This window comes from Castor canadensis, chromosome 1 (assembly GCF_047511655.1).
Source record: "Castor canadensis chromosome 1, mCasCan1.hap1v2, whole genome shotgun sequence".
NCBI classification, from domain to species: domain Eukaryota; kingdom Metazoa; phylum Chordata; class Mammalia; order Rodentia; family Castoridae; genus Castor; species Castor canadensis.
The window spans coordinates 2618132-2640312 of NC_133386.1; the positions used below are offsets into that span (position 1 = coordinate 2618132).

At 48.1% G+C, this 22181-nt stretch overlaps 1 protein-coding gene across 5 annotated transcripts in view; it reads left to right on the plus strand.

Moving 5' to 3' along the window:
• The window catches only part of Rps6ka2 (ribosomal protein S6 kinase A2), a 319159-nt gene that overhangs the window by 110686 nt on the left and 186292 nt on the right, over positions 1-22181 (plus strand). The window contains exon 1 of one of the 5 annotated variants that reach the window (XM_074070526.1): positions 10265-10447. The exons of the other annotated variants lie outside the window; for them this stretch is intronic. Within the exon in view, the coding sequence (XP_073926627.1) occupies positions 10397-10447 (51 nt within the window). The 5' untranslated portion in view covers positions 10265-10396. Of the gene's footprint in view, positions 1-10264; positions 10448-22181 lie in introns of those variants that run through there. 5 annotated transcript variants of the gene reach the window in all.

Sequence of the window (22181 nt, forward strand, 5' to 3'; positions counted from 1 at the left end):
CTGGAATTAGAGCGTGATGGCAGGAACAACCCAGCTGGACGTCCATCAGGTATGACCTGAGGGGGCAGGGTAGGAAGGCAGCAGCAGAGTTCCTGAGATCAACCTGAAGGGAGGGCAAGACAGAGAAGCCACTGTGGGAGTCCAGGCAGGAAGCTCTGAGGCTTTGAACTGGATAATGGAGACAACAATGGGAACAAAGTGGATGACAGCAGAGACTTTGCAGAAAAACAGATGGGATTGGTGACTAAGGTTCGTGCAGTAATGAGCTGGTCCATGTCCTCTGTTTCTGGAACATCACCCTGTGACACCAGTCACTCTGAAATAACATGGTGAAAATTGACCAGGATGTCACAGGCAGGATTTGGGTATTCTTTGCCAATGTCTCAAAAAAAAAAAAACCCTCAGTCTTATGTCCTTTACTTGGTAGAGAAATGAGCCTGCACTGAAGGCTGCCCTAGCAAGGAATGATTTTGCTTCTAGGCCTCAAGCCTCACTCACTGGCGGCTGTTCCTTTGTGTTTTCAGCCACTCCTAGACATTTCTGTTCTCTGTCTTCCCTCCCTGTCATGCATGAGTGTTTCTCTATTTCTGCCCAGGGCTGTGACCCAGATAGCCAGGCACTGGTCCTTTGAAAGGACAAAACAAAACCAGCAGCTGTTTCCTGTGTCTTTTCTCATGCAGCCCATCTGCTGATGTCCCACCAATCATTCATGAAAAGCCAGCCCTTCATGGCCTGCAGAACCTTTCAGATTTATTTCCCCTCATTTTATTCAACCAAGGCTGATTGTATTAAAGAAAACACAAATGTGCAAAGGACCTCACACCTTCGCAGGTGTGAAAACCCAGCTGTGGGTTTGGTTACTGTTCTGATTTACAGGAAACCACCTGGCTGCTAGGCACTTTAAAAGAGAAAAAGGTGACTGTTTTCCTGGCCGAAGGGTGGTGAGCATTGCTTGGGCAGAAGTGGGGACAAATGTCAGGTTCTGAGGCTCTGAGGGAGAATCTGGTCCATGCCTCTCTCTCTTCTAGTGCCTTCTTCCTTTCCAGTGTTGGGGACACAGGCTTGGAGAGGGTGGGGTCTCACATAAACCTATGTGGTTGGTGTTAACTCTGTCCCCAAACCCTCATCACCCTCTGCACCTGCAAGTGCTGTCTGTGCGGCCTGGACAAGACAGGTCCATGACTTGGGCCCTTCGAGCTTTGGCTGGCCTCCTCTGGCCTGCTCTGCCCTGCCCTGGGAGGGTTTGCGGGGATCCTGTGTCCATCCCCACTCTGTACATTTCTAGATTTGTTCCAGGAATCTGGGATCCCAGAGCTCCCTGCGCAGGGACCCCAAGCCTCGTTCTTGAGTCCATGTGGACCATCCTAGCACCATCCACCTGTTCGGACATCCATTCCACCAAGTTGTCAAGTTCATGTGTGCTGAGTGGCTCATAGAGTCCCTTACTGTCCCATCAGTGTCAGTAAGCATTTCATTGCTGTGACAAAACACCTGAGAAAATCAACTTTAAAGGAGGAAGGATTTGAACCCAAGTTCAGAGACTTGGGTGTAAGGTCACTTTAGCCCATGGCTTTCAGCCTGTGGGGGAGTGTGTCACAGTGGGACACAGTTGGTTCTCTGTGTGTTTGGTTTTTTTTCATTGTTTTCAAGACTGTTTGCGGTTGCTTGCTAAAGCATTTTATCCTGGCCACTTTGGGATCCCGTGAGATAATTGTCACTTCTCTGTCATCTTGATTTGCATTTGTGGGTTGTTTCCACTTTTCATGCTGCTTGAGATCTTGGTGTGTTGCGAGACAGATCTTCTATAATCCATCAGCTTATAGAAGACGTCAGGCAAACAGCAATGGGAGTGCCAGCTCTGTGCTGCAAGGGGGAAGCATGGGGCTTGAGACTGCGTGCGGGTGTGGGCCTTTGAACTCCCCATACGGCTTCACTGATCCCAAGAGGAGGACTGGCCTCAGGACCACTGGACAGTGGCTGAAGTTGGCTCTGTCCACCAGGCAGTGAACATTGTCCTATGGGGTGTGGGTGTCTCCTGATGGCCTGGTAGGGTAGAATTGTGTGCTTCCCACAGCCTCTGCTGTCTTGGGGACACAGGGTGACCATCTTCTCTGTGGTGTTTGACAGGAGTAGAAGGCTATTGTCTAAGTGCTTTCTGGCCCCTTCTAGGTCCTTTGGCTTGAGAGTGGGCTTTTTCTGGAACTTTCTTGAGAGGAGAAGATCTGTGCCTTGGTGTTTCTATATTGCCAGCATCTTCAGCTCTAAGTCTGGTATGTGAAGCAGAAAGAAAACCCAGAGAACTCAGGAATGTGTCTCTACTTGGTGCTGAGGTCCTCACTAGCCTACCTTCCTCTCGTCACCATCAGTTTCCTTACGTGAACATCCAGGCCCATAGCTGTACTCAGCAGGCAGAGTGAGACGTGTTGCCTGTCTCACTGTCCTGGCATAGAGGAAGAACGCATAACGCATGGCCTCCAGGCTACAACAGAAAGGGACAGCACTGCACACACACATGACAACAAAGCATACTGGGAAAATCACAGTGCTGAGGGCAAAGGATGTTCTGTTAGCTGTCACGGACTGAAATGCATGGCGTGCCACCAAGGTCATGGCTACTGTGTTACTTTGGTTACTCCATATGTGAAATAAAAAGCAAAATGGATCTGAATCTTTCAGATGTTGAGAGACGGCTGTGGGCTCTTGGAACTCAGTAAGCCAGGAAATTGGGAGGAAAGGAGAAACAGACCTTGCGCCATGACCTTGACGACCTTAAGCTGCACTGGCGTGACTCATATTGCATGGGATCGTGACCATCACTTCGTGTGGAAGAGCCTGGTTCACTAAGAAAACGTGACACGTGTGGAGATTGACACCGTCTCAAGTTTTCTCAAGAAAATCGTCATTTTCTCAAGACGTCATTCCATTTAGAAAATCATAGCTGTTCTGTACACAGTCTGAACCTTTTCAACCCCTAATTTGTTCTCAGCGGTGATGAGTCAGAGGAGAGACAGAATCTGAAGTGTTTATCTGAAAAACACTTTCCGACAGGATGAAGGCTGCCCTGGGGCTCATTGCACACCTGTAAAGCCAGGTGCTGGCTGGGACCAGCAAGATTAAATACGGCAGACTAAAGAATGTGCCGGATTTCATTTTATCCTCCCCTCTTTGTTCTTTGACATTCTCTAATCCTCTTAATACACCTGAACATCAGTTTCTTGACGCATTTCCTTTGATATTCTGACTTCAGCGACTAAAAAAATGAAATAAAGAACAATAATGCTTAGAGAGGAGTGTGGTTTGAGATTAAGGTAAAACACTAAGCGATCTTAAGTAGTGTCCTCTTTTCTGTTATCCATTTTACTTTAAATACATGTTCTGTCTTTATTTCTGACTTCTGGGGCTATTGTTATTACTCCTCCATTAATAAAGTAACAATGAACACATTGCGATGTGCAGCTTAAACAGCTCCCCATTACCCAGGCGTATGTCGTTACAACGACCCAGGGAGGTCAGTGGAGGCCAGACGAGTTACTGCTGCCTCTCAAGTAGGAGGAGACGGAGATAAACCAGAAGGAGCAGGCCTCCGGTCAGCAGACAGAGTGTAGGAACCACGGATGAGCCAGTGCTCACAGGGCATGTGTCACCCCGCTCCTTCAACAGTGGCCAGGGAGCAGCCAGCCCCCGACCACTGCTTCCCCCAGCCGCCTACATACTGATCGTGGCTTAGTCTACAGGACTTAGAAATTTCGGTTTTGTGGTGAAAAGTGCTAGAGGAGACTTCAATTCAGAAGTCACCTGTCCCACAAAAATATGACTATACTTGGACAATTTCCATTGCTCTGGAGAGCTAGTCACTGCGGTGAAAAGCTTAGAGTAAACTAAGAACTGGTCATTGTTCAGTTCGGAGTGAGGCCCTGCTTGTTTTGCCTGAGTGCATGGCCTGGTGACATGTACTCTGATTTGGTGAATTAGGTGCCTTGGGGGCGAGGTCTTTGCTTGTTTGTTCATCTTGAGACAGTCTCACTCTGTAGCCCAGGCTGGCCTCAAATTCAGATCCTCTTGCCTCTATCTCCCCAGCGCTGAGATTATAACTGTGCATCTCCAGCTTGGCTCATTAAATACCTTTTGTTCTGTCTAAAAGACATCCTTAGGTATCTTGTGGCAGCATGGCAAGGAGGAAAGGGAAGTTTAACATTTTTAAACACGTGATTCTTGTGTGGCTTCACTTTTTGAGGGATTTGCTCTGGTACTCCATGTGGAGCCCACCCCGTTCTGCTCCCGTCAGAATCGGAACACAGTGACAGAAATGCACTGAGAAAGCAGGCTTTCTCCAGATCCCACAAAGGACAGAGCCAGGACACAGCCACTTCAATGGACTAACTAGAAATGTAACAGAAATAAGTACATTTAATTACACTAGAGATTTTTCCTTTTCTCTGTGACTGTGCAGTCTAAGAAGAAAAATTCTTCTCTTCTTTAAAGATAAGTAATAATAATAATAATGATTTTATAGATTTTACATGATTTGTTTGTGGGTGGATGAGAGTTTTCAATTTATTTTAGTAAATACCAAGGAGTATAATTGACAAATTATAGGTTAAGACTACCCCCAAAAAGCCATGTTTTCGCTTATATGCAGAATCTGGACCCAAAGTGATAATAATTAATAATAATAATGGGACCTGAGTGTAAATGGGGGCTGACTGGGGAGGGGAAGTAGTGGGAGGGGTCAGGGAAAGGAGCAAGTACTGAGGTACGCGTGATCACAGGGTGTCATATAGAGTTAATTTTTTTAGTCAACTTCTTATTCTGACCCCTTTCTACTGTCTGGACTGGCTGTGCATTACTCTTATCTTTATATTTCTTCCATTACTTTCCTCCATAATTTTAAATGTTCCCAGATAGCCTTAAATTTAAATCATGATATTTTCATTCTTCTGTTACTTCCTACTGCCCTCCTCTTGTAATCTGGCCTTGTCCCTTACCACTCCAGATAAGTTGCTTCTTATCTGAAAGAAGGTTCTTATTTACCTTCTTCTTAATAAATCAACAATATTTTGTCATTGAGCATCACACCATATTTTGGAAACTGGCCCCCACTCACTCTTGAAGTCTGTCTACTATCACGTGGGAAACTCCTCAGCTGAAAGGAGATAGCCACACCCTGGCTCTGTGCTTGCTGGTTGTGTGACTTTGGGCTGACACCTCCATCTGTGAGAAGAGCTGACATTGCCTGCTTCCAGTACAAGTGAGACTCAAGCTGACACCTGCCACGCGTTGCTACAAAGAACACTGGGCTGCTGCTCTCTTCCCTTTCCACTGCCTCTCTTCTCTCATCAACCTCTGCCTGCAGCTTTCCTGGATGTTTTCTTCTTCCTGATCACTGACTGCACGAATCTCACACCTGGCCCTACACATTCCCTCCACTGAACCCGTCCACTTGAACAGCTGTCATCATCAATACACTGAAGATTGCCATTTAACCTTTCAGCATGCTTATAGGTCACATCACTACAAGCCAGGCCATATGCTGCAATTGTTCAAAACAAGCTCCTTCTAATTTAGTGTGACTCTCACCTCCTCCAGACTCCTCCTATCCCGTGGGAACACACTGCTGCATCCACCCAAGGATCTCAGATGTGGGTGTGCTGCACACATGCTTCCCACTACTCAATAATGGGGCAGCCATGTGACATGTTAATTGCCATAATGGTTGTCACTGGGTTTTACTTCACCCTGATATGGTTAACAATGTCTGCATGAGTGGCTGTCTCCAAGTGCAGGGACCCTGACAACATCGGGGTGGGAGGGTTCCTTTGGGTGAGACAGCTGGGATGGTGACCACAGGTGACACCCCACTTATCTTCATACTATTACAGCTCCCTGAGAACTCAAGAGTCCATGTCTCCCATGCTCATCTACCCTTGGATCTGCCATGTTTTTAAATTTCATATATGTGGCAGTTGAAAGTGTCATCTCCTTGTTTTAGTCTTTCTGGCCATTTTCTGAGTTGAGCAAATTTTCACATACTGAGCAGTCATTTATATTCCTCTTGCTCTGGACTGTTTTCATAATTTGCCTGGTTTTTTTCCAGTGGCATTGTCTTGCTTTTCTTGTTGAAGTCATTCTAGCCATGTAGTTCTCTCAACTGATACAGAGAAAGGATTTGAAAAAAATTCACAGCGCAAGTTTAATAAAGACTTTAATTATTGTAGGTGCCTTAATCCATTTGGGCTGCTGTAATAAAATACCACAGACTGAGTGACTTATAAACAGCATTTATTTCTCATGATTCTGGAGGCTGGTAGTCCAAGATGAAGGTCTCAGAGGTTTGGTGTCTGCTGAGGGCCAGTGACCTGGGTCATAGATGGTGTCTTTCCCTTGTGTACTCTTGTGGTGGAGGGTTGCAGTTCTGTGCGGCTTCTTTAACAGGACGCTGGTCAAATCTATGAAGTTCTACCTCATGACCCAATCACCATCCTAAGTCCCTACCTCTAAAAACCATCTTCTTGGGAGTCGGGTTTTAACATATTAATTCAAAGGAAATAAAATCATTCAACCTATAGCATCAGGCACAAGAGAAATTCTGTTCCTTTTTAAGCTGATTTTCAATCTATCAATGTCACCAGACTTTTATTAGCATTAATCTAATTCCATTGGGGGTGTCCATACATTGAGTTGTGTCTTAGGCCAATAAGGAAGGACTTTTTTCAATCTTTTAAACTTCATGTCATGCCACTAAGTTCTGTTTCCTTCCTTCCTTTCTTCCTTCCCGTCTTCCTTCTTCCCTCCCTCCCTCTTTCATGAAGCTGAAATGTATCTCCAGCATATAAATTATAATTCCGTTCATCAGCACCAAAACTGGAATCTAATTTCCTGAATCACTGAAAGCAAGTAAGGCATTTTACCTAACATGGGTATGTTAGGTGTTTTATCTAATACAGCTACAAAGTAATATCTATGTTCCCGAGAAAATCTGCGTTGTGCAGAGTCATCCCCTGAGAGCAGCAAGGGCTTGGGACAACATGGGACAGTATCCAAACCTAGAAATTGTGTAGCCAGAGAGAGTACTGACCAAACCAACAGCCAGCCTGGTGAACACTGCTAACGTAGGAAAAGCATCAAATTCCTATAGGTGAAATATGCCACGGTGTAACGAGAGGAAGGCTGAAGCAGCCTCTGGAGGGACAGCTGAGGTGCTGCTCCTTGGAGACCAGGGTGGATGTGAGGCAGTTGCAGGCTTTCATAGACTGCAGTGAGACCTCTAAGGAGTGCTTTGAACCTTGGTCTTGGGCACAAGTCATTCCTTTTGCACAAAGATCCAGGAGAGCCCTAGGGACAATTTTAAGGTTGAACATGTGGCCAGATGGGACCAGGAGGAAAACCCTGGGACCACTAGGTATCCTTAAGAAGCTTGTGCTTCTGTGTCACACTGCGTTCACCTGTGGCACAGTCCACGTGCAGCTGCTCCCACAGAAGCTCAAAACTGCTCAAAACGTTGAGAAATTTGCTCAGGAACAACACACCTCTTACATTACTGTCACACCTGCTCAGTCACCAACTCTGTCAGTTGCAAGTGCATTTTAAAAGCAGCAAACCAGGCTGCATCGCATCTGCAGCGTGCAAACCTCTGCGTGGCGTTCTGTAGTGGGCCAGGTATATGGTAAGAGACTACCTGCAGATGCTTCCAGAAGAAATCGGCTTTGGTTCCTGTCTGTTATCAACACCTACTTTCTTGTTGCCTTAAGGCTTCCTACGCCTGATGAGTGCGTAAAGCCACTGTCATTTAGGCCAGCTTCTGCACATGCACATGCCTCCTCCATACAGAGTCAAGTTCTAAGTCCTCGGTTTCTGTTTATAGGAAGCATGAGCCGTGTTCTTCCTATTAAATGACAATGACATCCAGAATAGTAAGTTCTTTTGAAGACAGCAGTAGAAGAATTGAAAGCTGTCTCAAAACAAATGTTATCCACACAAAACAAGCAAAGCGAGTCCGTTTCTGCGTAAGGTGTACTCATATCCCGTGGCCTCTTCTGTTCGCCTTTTTGTGGGTGGGGAAATGAGCACCGAAGGTAGAAAGTTAGTTAAGTTGAGTTGCAGAGGAAAAGTGGGAACTGCCGGCTTCCTGAGCTGGCAGGGCCGTAACAGCCAGTCTGCCTTCTCCCCAACTCTACCCACTGCTTCAGTTTCATGTGCTATGCATCACTTTTCTCCTCTGTGAAGAAATTTTGAGAAATCAAGAGGAGTCCTAAGAAAAGGAAAAGATGTGCTTCTCAGAATGCAAAATATGAAGGAAATGACACCATTTCTGTATGTCAGCCTTTTGCATGTGACACGCTGTTGAGCAGTGTTAGCTGTGATGGTAAACTAAACTGCATCTTTATTTGAGTAACATGGCAGCTTCGTAAAATCGCATTCAGGAGGGGGGATGGTGACCAGGAAGGGGTCTCTCTGGTCTTCCAAATGACATGGGAAACCTCCGGCAAATTCCTCTGAGGAAGGACAACTCAGGCTGCCTAGCTCCTGGTCCCTGTGTCCTCTGTGATGACTTCCACACTAAGTAAGGCCTGTGGTCTCCATGGAGGACGATGGTCTGCACGTGATGGTCCTCCACGAGACTCTGGGCACCACGTGACAAATGGGCTGCCATGTGGGAAGCTAAGAGCAATTAGACCAGTCACCCCTTTGTGGACCTGCGAGCCCCAGCTATCAGGATGCTACTTTCCTCCTGTTTAAAATGATGCAAGAGGTGGGTGTGGTGGTGCTACCTGCAAGCCCAGCACTTGGGAGGCAGAGGCAGGAAGATCTCGAGTTCAAGGCCAGCCTGAGCTACACAGCAAGACCCTGTCTCAAGAAAACAAAAATAAAACCAGGTGCTAGTGGTTCACCCCTATAATCCTAGCTGCTCGGGAGGTGGCAGTCAGGAGGATTGTGGTCCAAAGCCAGTTCATGAGATCCTATCTTGAAAAAATCCAACACAAAAAAAGGGCTGGCAAGAGTAACTCAAGTGGTAGAGCCCCTGCCTAGCAAGCATGAGGTCCTGAGTTCAAACCCCAGTACCACCAAAAAACAATAACAACAAAAATAGGCAATAAAGACTCTGAATTGCCTGACACTTAGCAATGTAACATCAGCCGTTTCAGAGACATGTATGAATTCTGTGATTCAGCAGAATAGCAAAATTGCTCCGCAGTGTGTCTGAGCATGGCCCACGGAACTTGTTTTTTAGAAATTGCTTTGGTTTTTTTTTGGCTTTCTCCCCCACATGACTGACACCACCACAGCGGCTATTTGAGAAGGCACCGAAGTAGGCATGGCTGACTTCAAATGAGCAAGTGTGCTAGGTCAACAGAGAACACAGCAATGCCAAATTGAACCAGTTGGCCATGTTTCCTCAAGGTGGCAGGGGGCTTGTTCACGGTACAGAACTGGCTTTTATCTTTTTAAAATTTTTTTCTGGTGCTGGGGATTGAACCCAGGGCCTGGGCTGCCACTTAAGCCATGCTTCCAGTCCTCTCACTTCTTAGTTTTTCAGATAGGATTGTGTGCTAACTCCAGCTGAGATCCTCCTGTCTCTGCTTTCTGAGTAGCTGAGATTCTAGGCATTCACCACCATGCCTGGCCTTAAAAAAAAAAATGCATCATTACAAAGGTTCTCAAGGCGTTTTGTAAACAGTCTGGATGCAACTCAGGTATTGGTGGCTGCAGTTTTCAGAGCGACCTTGAGTTCGTGGACCTGAGTAGGCAGCATGTGAATAAGGAGCAGTGAGTCCTCTTTGGCCTGTGACCTTGAGGACAGGACTTACATTCTCCTGGGCTCAGGTTTCTTCAGCATAGGGCCTGCCAGTGGTAACAGGAAATCAGAGTTTTAAAGTTACAAGAATAGAGTCCCTAGAACAAAACACGAAGTAGCAACATTGATATCGCTTTCTACTCACTTAGGGACCTGACTCACGGAGCTTGGAACATCTGGATTCCAGCAGTGTTGTGTGGTGACACCCAGCTCCTGTCACAGCCTCCGCCAGCTGTGAGAGTGACTGTCTCTGGTTTGGGCTTCTCTCAAGACAGGCAGACTTGTAGCCTAGCAGGTGGCCAACTTAGCTACACTGGTCACCCAGTAGAAAGAGCAAGCCTATATTAGGTAAATGACCCTAAGAGTTTGGCTAAGCCAGTTACTAAAAGTGGTGTGGCTGTGTCCTGGCTGCCAGCAGCTGCTTCTGGCCCTCTGCTGACTTTCCTGACTTTTGGGTGATCCCGAGTGGGAGCTGGCCTGAGGATTTATCAACACCGCTGGAAGCTTTGCTCTCCGACGTGGGGAGGAGGAAGATTCTCCGTGCTTGAAGAGGAAGGTGGTGTTGCTCCGTGGCCAAATCACCACCATTTCTACCTAAGCACGATGATGTCCGTGTTCTGCCAAGCCTTCTCCAGATTCCACGGGATTCTGTTAGTGAGTACCCTGCTACCGCGTTCGGAGCTGTGGAAGGTGTGGTATGTTTTGGTTTTGATTCTGGCTTTAAGATGGTTCTCGGTCCTCTTTGGACCCCCAGCAGGTGAATGGGTTAGGTAATCACTTAGTGATGGGTGACACTTGTAACATTTCCCCTTGCTTCTTCTTCTTCTTTTTTTTTTTGGCAAGACTGTGGTTTGAACTTGAGGCGTTGCACTTGCTAGGCAGGCACTCCACCACTGGAGCCACTGCTCCAGCCTCCCCTTGCTTCTTAATGTTTACTTTACATGCAACTGGAAGATGTGTTTTGTTTTGTTTTGTCTTTTACCTTCACTTTGCTCACTTTTTTCCCTATATTTATTTAGGTACAAACTTGTCCACAGAATTCCTGTTTTTCTTTAAGGTTTGGCTTGCAAGTTTCCCGTTCTGACAGCATCTGTTGTCTGGCCTTTTCTTTGAGTTTGCTGCAGTTTGGTGGCCACAGGCTCAGGGCATCCAGCGAGCCTGTCCTGCCTCTGTCAGGCATGTTTTCAGTAAGAGGTGACTTCAGGTTATGCTGAGCTTGGGACAGAAGGCCGGACACTGAGCTCGTTCACGTCTTTATTCTTTCCACCCAAGTCTCCCCTCACTTTGCTTCTCTCCTCCCTTGCTTCTCATTTTACTTGTTTCTTCTTCCGGTCCTCCTATGCTGTCCCTCCCCTGAGACATCAGGTGCTAGGAGGGGTCACAGTCAGCTGAAGGTGGGGACATTGTCCCAAGAGCCCTCGTGGCCCCTTCTCTACGTCTCCCTTTTGAACGCCATTCAACTGGATTGGGTCGTTGCTCATCCCCAGTTGGCTCTTTTCTCCCAGTGCTGGCAACTTTGCCCCGTGCCCAGTCCTGTCACAGCACCTCCCCACTGACCAGTATGGAAGCCTGTGGCTGTTCAGCTCCTTTCAGCTTCCACCCATTCTCCACCTTCTGTTCTGATCTTTGTTTTCTTTTGGTGGTGTTTCTATTTATTTATTTCCCTGTCTTATTGTATGCTAAGGGGAGAAATAGTACATAAATAAGTATTTTCACTCTTTCATTGTAGCATGTCTTTGTCTCAAACCCAAAGAGTTTCCAATCCATTCAAAACATATTGGCTGGAGTGTCTTAGAAAATGTTACGTACCTTGGGCAGGTAACAGGTATGTACTGAGAACAGTCAGAGTGCATGCAAGCATGGAGTGAGGTTGCAGTCGTAGTTAGGAACTGTCAAGGGGAGGGACGGACCTCACTAAGCCCTCGGGGCACGACTTCCAGTGGGACAGTGGTTAGTCCTGCTGAAGCACGGAGTCTCAGGAACCTGGCGGGGAGACCGGTGTGTATAAGAGAGAGAAGCCAGGCTGGGAAGGGGCAGCAGGGAGGTGCCTGAGCAGGGGGTGACATGTGAGAAGAGAGGAGAACAGGAGCCTGGCAGCCCGTATGTTGGTTTGGAGTAGGGAGAGATTGAAACCAGAAAGGCTTTCTGGAGGTTGCCAGAGAAGTGGGCCATGGGTGAAGAAGACCTTGCCTGGGGAGGGGACAATGAAAACAGAGGAAGGGGAGCCCACAGGGCTCCCATGCTCCAGGCCTCACCTCTGCAGGGAAGGCTGGAATCCATGGCTTCCACGTCAGGAGCTTCATGTAGCATGAGAAATGCAGGTCAGGCCCCAAATGATTTGGCAGTACCTGAATCTTCTAGAAAACAGACACTTCTCTTTCATATTATGTTTGAAAACCATCAAGATTACACAGATGTGGTTGAGATACTTTGTACACAAGTGTGAATATGGGATACTGAAACCTGTTGAAGTCATTTTAAGAAGGGGAATGGGTTGGGAGGGAGAATAATGGAAGGGATGAACCAAACTACTACATAATATATGTACATATGAAAAGGTCACAATAAAACCCTCTGTATAACATCATACACAAATAAAAGCTAAATTAAATTTGAAAATGTATGGTATAAACATTGTGCCGTTGACTATCATGGTGCTGTATTCTGTTTAGGACCAAACTAACCAATTATTTAACCCTTTCCCGTAATTAATGTTCTTTTAAAAATCTCACAGTCATGATGTGTGCCAAATAGTAAGCCCTATGAACACCTGTCCATGACAGGCACATCCCAAGTGTTCTGTCATCAGAGGCATCCCTGAGGAAATGGAGGGACCAGATCTCTGTCTCTTTTTTTTTGCAGTACTGGGATTTGCACCCAGGATCTCAAGCTCACTAGGCAGGCGTTCTACCCCTTCAGCCATTCCACCAGCCCTCAGATCGCTGTCTTCTACACAAGTCCGTGGTGCTTGCACTTATGTTATGCCTGTTCATATCTGAGGCAGGTTGCTTGCAGGAGTTGCCCTGCCAAAGGAGCTGTGTTTGCCAGATAGAAAGTTCATATCCATTTTATAATGAGGAAAGAGGTGCCAACCTATGACATTTCTTATTCAGTGACCCAGGCTGCTGAAGCCATGGGTGAGAGGACACCTGAGGCCACCGCGTGTGTCTCCCAGCCCTTAGAGAGACCCAAGACTGTGCAAAGCTGCCTGTGGACCATCGACGTGGTTCCTGCAGCGAGGGTGTGTGCAGAGTCTGACTCCAGCAGACATTTGGCGTGAATCCCTTTTGCTTTCTGTGCTGATGTGCCTGCACTTCTGCATTAGCTCTGGGACTATGATGCTCTGTGTGGAAGAATAGACCAATTTAGCCTTGTCCTGCAGAATGGAAAGTTTTGACTGGTTGCTCCTTCACTCTGGACAGAAGGACCACCTGACACACCTTCCCAGTGGCGGCATGTGTGTAAACAGCCACAGAAAAGGGACTCTGGCTTAGATGCTTGTACTTGGCTACCCATACCTGTCCCATGGGGTCCCTGCACCTGCCCTGTGCATATGACATCACTCAGAGGACCAGCAGAGCTGGAAATTTTAAGGCATGCAGCCAGAGGGATCTGGTTCTCTGAGCTGCTCTGGCAGTTTAAAGCCTGGCATTGGCCATGCTTGGCTTTAATTCTGGTCTCAGTGGTCTTATTTATTTACTCACCCAAGTAGACATTGCTGTGGGCATTCCCTAAACTCTTCCTGGTGTCAGATTGGGAGGCTACTTCCATACCCCCATGGCAGGCGCATCCCCAGGTCCACCCACAGAGATCTCCCGGAGGATGTTGGGGAGCACCTATTGGGGGCCATCTTCCACCCCAGGCACGTGGCTGAGCTGTCACATCAAGTCAGACAGGGTTCTGTTTTAGGGAAGCAAATGGGTCCTTTCTGCAGGCCAACGGGACAGTGTAAACTCATGTGGAGACATGAGTTGCAGGGAGTGGGGAAAGGGAGTGTTTCCATGGAATGAGGATTTTGGAGCCTCGTCCCTGTGTGTTCAGGAGTGGACCAGTCACACTGAGTGAAAAGGAGTGGTGCCTTTAGGTAGGAGGCCAAGCTGTGTTTAGACAACGTCAGGTGTTTTTATGATGTCATTTAGAGTTGTCACAGAAGAAGGAGTGAAACATGTTTTCTACAGCTGAAGCACTTAGCTCTGCATCCTAGCCAGGCCTGCAGAGAAGCAGGTCTCAGGAGACATTCTTTCTCAGGAAATGTAGGTCACTTGGAAGGAACTGCTAAGGTTAACAGCCAGCCAGTGACCCCTGCAGGCAGCTGTGTCATTCAGAAACAAATGTGGCTTGTGACCCACAGGCTTAGAAGACCCCTTTTCTTTCAAAAGGGACCTCAGCCTCTGGCAGAAACTGTGTGTGACCTGTGTCAAGTGGATTCAGCCACCACTAGGACATGGTAACATGACATTAGGAGCACTCATGTCATCATACATGGAGACCGTGCTCCTGTCCCGTGGGCACCTGGTACTGTGGAGACCCCTCTGTCTTTCTCCAGGATCTGCAGGCCAGAAGGCATTGCCCACGCTGTCTGGAGTGGGGTGAAGATAAAAGTTCAGGGCTCTGCACCCAGGACTGGTGGCCACACCAGGATCCAAGGTGTCTGGCATCCAAGGAGCCAGCTGGCTGCTGGGCTGCCTTCCTTGTCCATGTCCCAACCTGAAGCTGGAGTGAAGTGCACTGTGCAGAGCACCTGTCATCCTGGGTCTGTCCCCAGTAGGCGGGGGAGCACAGTGCATGAACTGTGTGTGACAGTCCTCCTCATTTCCCTCAAATAGTCACACTTGTCCCCTGCTGATCCTCATGGACTCCAGCTGTCTTCAGGCTTTACCCTGAGGACATTGCCTCTGAACACATCCTCTGGATCTTTCTCCAGGTTCTCTTCCTGTGGGCATGGCATGGTTGTCACATGTGTTTGCACAGGTATATGTGCACATCGTGTACACTCGAGTGCACCTGCAGCACAAGTGCTGACTCGGTCCTGAGCTTGCAGGATCCCCTGCTCCCTGGTCCTGGTCCATTTCCTCCTCCCTTCAGAGCTCTGACCCTGTTTCTCCCAAAGGTCTTCACCAACGAGCGTCACCTACTTCACTGTGTAAGTTCAGTGATATTTGTAAATTCCGTTGAACGCTCTGGACCTTAGGTTTCCATCTGGATGAGGAAGGAGTGGGATGAAATCCAGGGCCTTTAGGTCCCCATTTAGCAGACCACCCCCAACACAATAGACCTTGCCCTGTGCTAGGAACCACCCCCATCTTCACCTCAGTCAGGCTTTCCAGCCCATCCTCTGCCTTGACTTGGCCATCTGCTCTCTCCTGCTTTACATTACCAACTCTGTCTCTCTTCTGCCATTTTCCACTCCTGCTTCTGAGGCAGAGCCCTGTGGCTCTCCTGGGCTCTGGGTCCCATGCTGGGTGACCCAACCCCAAGGGCAGGTTGGCAGCCTTTGTCTCATGGAGCATAACTTCCAGGTCTCATTCCTCCCGCAAGTGGCTGAGAAGCTTTCTTTAAGGCACATAAACTGGGAGACTGAGTCTAAGGAGCAGCAAGCCTGTGTCTCTGTGCACAGGCATCAAGGCCAACCCCATGAACGTGCCACACAGAGCCGTGATCCCGAGCCAGAAAGTCTCAAAGAGGACTCTGTGCCTTACGTCAGCATTGCCAAGTGCATGGAGTTGAATGCTTTGTCTTTGCTCCTCAGCACGAAAAATCAAAGCTGAACAAGCCACAACTGAGTAAATAACAATGACTGTATTTGTGCAATCGAAATAATCCTATAAACTATCTTAATAGAAAAACAAACACGGTGAGATCAGATGGATTCCAATAAATGTTTGGTCTTAAAGTAAATTCTTTCCCTCCAAGTCACTCTTCCTTCTCTTTGGCCTCATGGGGAACAAGCCCTGTTGGCCTCTGCTTGACCTGCGGGGACGGCAGGTCAAGACAGTGCCTTTGTTCTGTGGCTCGTGCACTCACAAGCAGCCTGTCTACGAGCACACCAGTGTGTCTGCTCCCAGTCACTAGCACTATGCACATCCAGCACAGCTCACCACTTCATCTCTTCGTCTGAGGTTTGGGCACAATGACAGCCCCTGCACGTGACTTCAGAGTCAGGAGCGATGAGGTGAGATGGGAAAGAGCTGCCCTGGCTGTGGGCACCCAGCAGGAACTTGACCAGAGGTGGCCACAGCTGCCGTTGGACCAGGGTGGAGGAATTTCTGTCTCTGCACGGCCATGTCCTGCATGGACTCCGACATTCAGGAAGATCGTGGCATTGTTTTCCCTCTTCTGGGCAGGTTGAAGTGACAGTGCGGGGTTGGGCACAGACCCATCTCGGCACACATCCTCGCCGTCATCCAACCTTGGGCTCAGGCAGCCCTTCCTGCTCTCTGGAGCCAAGTCTTCCTGCCTCCCTGCCTCTCAAGCTCTGGGTGAAGAAGGTGACAGTGTCACTCCAGCATGTACCACATCGAGCCGTCCACAGTTGTTAGTCCAACTGTGTGCCAGCGGGATGTGAACCCGCCATGTGGCAGTGGGATGTGACTGGCTGAGTCCCAGGGGCATGCAAACTACTGCCTACTGGCAGAGTGCAGACCCACTATGTGCTGGCAGGATGTGGACCTGAAGGCAGCTACGTTGAAGGAGCGGTCAGCTGGAAGAGGAGATGCCACATCACCAGGTCATCACAGTGCAGTGTAGCACACTCAGATGTGGAGGAAGCCAGCGGGGAAGTGCAAGCAGGCTTCCTAGGGAAGGTGTGAGCCCCAGCGTGGCAGGGGTGAACCATGAGAGACAGAGCTGGGACGTGAGCTGCATAGCTAAGGCCGATAATGTCAGCAGAGGATGGCAGCATGGGTTTGTAGGGTGCCTTGGGTCTAATTTGTCCGGCGGGGGTTAGGGTTCTGGGAGGTCTCAGGAGGTCACACTGCTCATTCTGGCTCACCTTGCCCCGCCCTGCATCTGAAATGCAAAAGGAACTTGGAGTCCATGGAGTGGGCAGTGGGCTACAAACCTGCCCCACGTACTCCCAGGGCAGGTGCTTACCCTAGTAACAAGTCTCACCCTCAGTGACTGACACTGCTCTGACTTCTGTTCCTGGCAATAGGGCCAGGTGGTCTGACTTTACTTACATACAGGATGGGACACCACTGTTCTGTTTCTCTCTGTCTCTTTGGAGGAGGTCTGGTTTTTGCCTCTGTAGGGTCTTCAAGGTCCCAGTTTATTCCAGTAATTAACTCTCCTTAAAGCCTCCACCCGAGATTGTAAGTGAGCCTTCCAGTCCTTTCAGCTCCATCCTGGGCTTTGTCCACCACAGCACCCCCAGTACCCCAGATGCATCAGCAATGCTCCCTGGCTGGTGCCTACAAATGGCCCCAGCCCTCACACTCAGCCTCTCGTATGGACAGAATGTAGACACTGGCCTCTGGGCTGTGGAGTTGGGTCCCCAATGCACAACACTCCTGGAGGCATCTTCTTGCTGCAGTCCTCAATTCCAGGTGCACTGGTGGCACTCACAGCTCCATGGTGATCCATCCAGGACACCAGCGTTCCTAACAGGGGAATGGATGGAGGGAGAGCGTTTAATGGTAGATATTCTTCCAAATGGAATGTGACTTCTTAATAGCCACATAACTAACTAATAAGGTAATTTAAAAACAAATAGTTCAAATTAGTAAGGTAAATTTAAAGCTAATAATTTTAACTAACCAGATAATGTAAAAACAGATTTTCAGTTCTCTAGAACCCAGGACATACAGTGCATAGATTTTAATTGACCCTGGGAAGCAAATGTTTTGTTTCTTGCTTATTTGGTGCTTGCTTGGGGGCACACTGGCATCCCTCTGGCCTTTGCAATTTAGACTTATAAAGTGAAAACTAGCTCAGGCATGCAATGCTGTGTCCTACAGAGCCACCTACAGGTAGTCAGTGCCACTGAGCTGGGTCTCTATGGGTTGCCTCTGCCTCTGGGTGGCGCTGTGGCCATCAGGGAGTCACCTTGGGGTTATGAAAGCTGAGAAAGTGCAGAGCTCTGATGCCAGGGACCTCCGGTGGCTTTAGCCAAAGGCAAGCAGGGAGAGCCAGCATCCACAAGCTGGTGACCAGCACATCATTTCTCATTTCATTTTCTTGTTTATTTTTTTCACTTTTTAAACCTAGAGTAGTTTGACTCTGAAAAGCATGGTTATAAAACTTAGGATTTAAACAACTATACAGCCTGGTAGAGGCATCAGTAAGAGGAAGGGATTGAAGGCTTGGAATGTGACTGATCTCAGGCTTCTGAGTGTTCCGGAAGTGGCCCAGCACCCCTCCAAGACAGATGACCAGGGATGGCTGTGCTGGGGGAGGGAACTCAGTTGCACAGTTTCTGAGGGTGAGCTTGCTCTCGGTGGGGACAGTCCTTGTTACCTTTGACTCATGGTGTCTACCCAGAGTTCCTCCTTCCTCCCTTCTTAAGCCACCTTCCTCTGTTCTGGACTGTGGTCTGCCGCGAGCAGGATGACACTGACCTGCCTTCACAGAACACTACTCCCCCACCTTCCCCAGGCTGCGCTGCTTGCTACTTCTCAGCCTCTGTGCAATCAATGCTTCCTTCAGCCTGGGAGCTCTAGGCTGTGACAGAGCAGGGTGAGCACGTGCACACACAAACACTTGCACACACACCGTACTTATGACCCAAGCTCCGTGTGAGTCCTGGGTGAGGAGAAAAGGGCACTAGTCCTCAATTCTCAAACAGGGACAGTTCAATGCAGAGGTTTCATTAAATCAGAGGGAGTAAAGGTAACTAGGTACTGCATTGGTCTTTACTTTTAATTGGCCACATATATAACTCAATTCTTTCATGAAGAAGAAAGGAGAAAGCTGGTGTGCGTTTCTGCCTGTGATTTTCAAGTGCAAGTTTATTTTGGATTCCATTTGTTGAGTAAGTTGCCTATAGTTTCAGCAGAAAAGCAGCAACTGAAAACCCTAGAATTCTATGTAGGAACAAACAGAATTCTTCTATTCTATTCAATTAAACAAAGTCTTGGTTAGACTCCCCAGGAAGATGGCATGGGGTGTGTGGAGAGATTCAGGGAAGAAATTGAGTAGGCGGCCTCTAGTCAAAGGACAAGCATGCCAAGCCGGGGACAGGGCAGAGTTGGTGGCTTAGCATCCTAGAAGGCCTACAATGGGTGTCAAGTTCCATCCCTGGGTTCCGGCAGGGAGAGAAGCCACCATGAACAAATTCAGGGTAGGGACCCAGGAAAGGTCTGGTCCTATGGACAGGAAACCGTGGGAGGGAGAAGCTGAGACAATGGGTTCCCCCTGGGAGCAGCTCTGCCCTCAGGGTCAGAGATCCAGGTGAGCCCAGGTGTAGCCAGCAGAGTCTTCCTGGTGTCCACTGATCAGCACCAGGCAGCGGGCAAGAGGCAAATTAGTGACAGCTCTGCAGAGTAGCTCAGCAGCGAAGGGCTGTTGGTGAGAAGCCTGGCCCCTGTGTCCACGCAGAGCTTGGCATCAGGCATGGCTTCCAGTGGGGTGATGAGTCAGTTTATAATTTCCCATCGTTGGCTAGTGGCTATGCTTCGATTTTGCTTGGGAAATGAGGTTAGGAAACAGAAGTCAATTTTGCAACCCTCTGGGTCTTTCTGTCTTGGAAGAAGAATGCTTGGGCTCAAATGATTCTTGAATTTCAAGGAGCTCTTCCGAACTTCCTAGACATTCCTGGATTGGCGTGTCGTGGGTGAACAGTGTTCCTCTGCTCTGGCGACAACTCAGCCCTGTTCTCTTATTTTTTCATTCCTGTGGTCTCTGCTCTTTACTGCAGAACACAGACTGACATACAGCAGAAGTGGATCAGAGGAGACGGTGACACCAGGAACAGATACACAAGCAGAGTAGCTTGTTCAAGGCTCTAGAGCAAGCCCGGGGGACCAGCCTTCCAGACAGGCTGCAGGGAGCAGCAGCGCCAGGAGGGCGTCCAGCGTCACATCTGGCAGAAGCTCAGCCTGTGCTGCTTGTTTTACTTTTTACTTCCATGCACTGCGTGTTGTCCCTTGTCTCCTATTTGCTCGTTTTACATAGTCATTCTTCATTGGCTAATGTAAGAGAAAATATTTCTTCCTGTGTGTGTTGTGACCTAACAAGTGACATCTCCCACTAAATCTGTTTGCAGTGTCAGTCTCCAGATGTGCTATTTTCTTACCTCTCAGTGCTGGTAGCTGGCTAATCAAGTTTTGTAGTGCGAACTAAATCCTATAGAATTAAAACTTATTGCAGACAAATATGGTTTCATCTACTAATTGCCAAGATTTAAAACGTTCAATAAATAATATATCCACTTGAGGAATAGACAGCTACCTATGCACTGTTCCTAGTTTTTTACGCTTTTGCCAAACTTGAGAAATTTGTCCTCGGTCAACCAATGTCTGCCTGGGAAGCACCCAGGGCTGGGCACAGCAGAAGTTGCAGGCAATCACGAGGCAGAAGATCAGAGTTTGAGCCTCCACTCCTTGTTTGTTCCCTCTTGCAAATTATAGTCTGAGGACAGCCACCCTAAGGTCCTTCTCCCTCTGGCTCCTTCTCATCTCACCTGCTCCTTCCCCAGGCCTGAATCACGTCATTTCCACCTCGGGTTGTGCAGTGCATCCTTCCCTGCTGGGAAAGATGCACAGCAGTAAGGTTCATCCAGAAATACCACTTTCTTATGTGAAAAGTGAGAGAGGATTGAAGGTGGAAGCCTGACTTTTTATTTCTATTGCTTCTAAATAAACTGCTAGCTGAGATGCCATGGAAGACATGTGCAGCTGTGCACTGACTCTTTTATTTTTAAAATACTTTTATTAGTGTATAATAGTTGTACAGGGGCTTCACTGTGATATTTCCATATATGCAATGTACCATGTACCCATTTGGCTCATCCCCTCCATTTTCTCTCTCTTCCCCTCCCCCTTCTTAGAATGACTGACAGGTTTCAGTGCTCCATATTCACTCCTGTGTAGAAAGCACCTCAACCATATCCCCCTCCTGTACCCTCTTCCTTCCCCCTCCCCCTCTCCCTCCGGTAGCCTCCCCTTCCCCCTCCCCCTCTCCCTCCTGTACCCTCTTCCTTCCCCTCCCCCTCCCCCTTCTTCTCCCCTCCCCTTTCTGTACCCTCTTCCTTCCTCCTCCCCACCCCCTCCTGTACCTTATTCCTTCTCCCTCCCCCTCCCCTCATGCCCCCCCCTTGACATGACCTGTCCTGCAGTCCTGTCCTTCAGTGTGTAAGTCCTGCTCATTGTTCAGTGGGGCTTGGCCTTGGGATTTTACTGTAAATGCATTGCACTTTAACCCGTCAAACCCCCTCTATTACTCTGCCTTATCCCCTTCCCCTACCTGTGTTGCTCAGCAGTTTTCAGCGTGTTTCTTTGTGTCTCGTTCCTACACGGACGTGATGTGCTTCACTACCATTCTCTTCTCTTTCCTCCTCCCAGGACCTCTAACAGCCCCGCCATTGGAAGCAGACTCTGTGTATATATGTTATATCATGATGCTTGTATTTGAATTTGGATCTATATTTCACATATGAGAGAAAATATGTGACCTTTATCTTTCTGAACCTGACTTACTTACTTAACATGATGTTCTCTGATTCCATCCATTTACCTGTAAACAACAAAATTTCATTCTTCTTTATGGCTGAATATTCCATTGTTTGTGTGTGTGTAAATCACATTTTATTAATCCAAATATCAGTTGTAGGGCATCTGGTCTATTTCCATAACTTGGCTATTGTGAATAGTGCCACAATAAACATGGGTGTGCATCCTGATTTACATTCCTTCAGATATATCCCTAGATCGCTTCTCAGTCTTTTGGCTAAGATCAAGTGCTGATGTACCCCTAGCTGGATCATACGTGTGGAGAGTGGATTATGAGAAGCCTACGAGAACTGGACATAAGCAAGGCGAGATGCAACTCAGCTGCTTTTCCTAGGATGTTTATCTGTAGGCCAAGATAGGCACAGCTCCGGCCACAGAAGAGGAAGATGCAGAACAGCTGCTTCTCCTAAGTTGTTTATGTTCAGAGAAGCAGGAGCTCAGGTTTCTCCTGTTACAATGCCATGCTCCTCCCCGAGAACCGCTGCTCCACCCTGTTTACCACTGGGTATAAAGGACCTCCTGAAGGAGGATGCCAGGCTTTTGGCTTTTGGCTTTTTGATGTGGGAGGCTTTGGAAGGGAAAAGGATTGCTAAAGGGAAATTGTTAAAGGGGAATTGCTGAAGAGGAAAGTCTGCACTGAGAACTTTATACATAGGCTTTAGAAAAGCTAAGCTAAAGAAAAGCCACAGAGAACACGGGACAGTGCAAGTCTGAGCACCAAG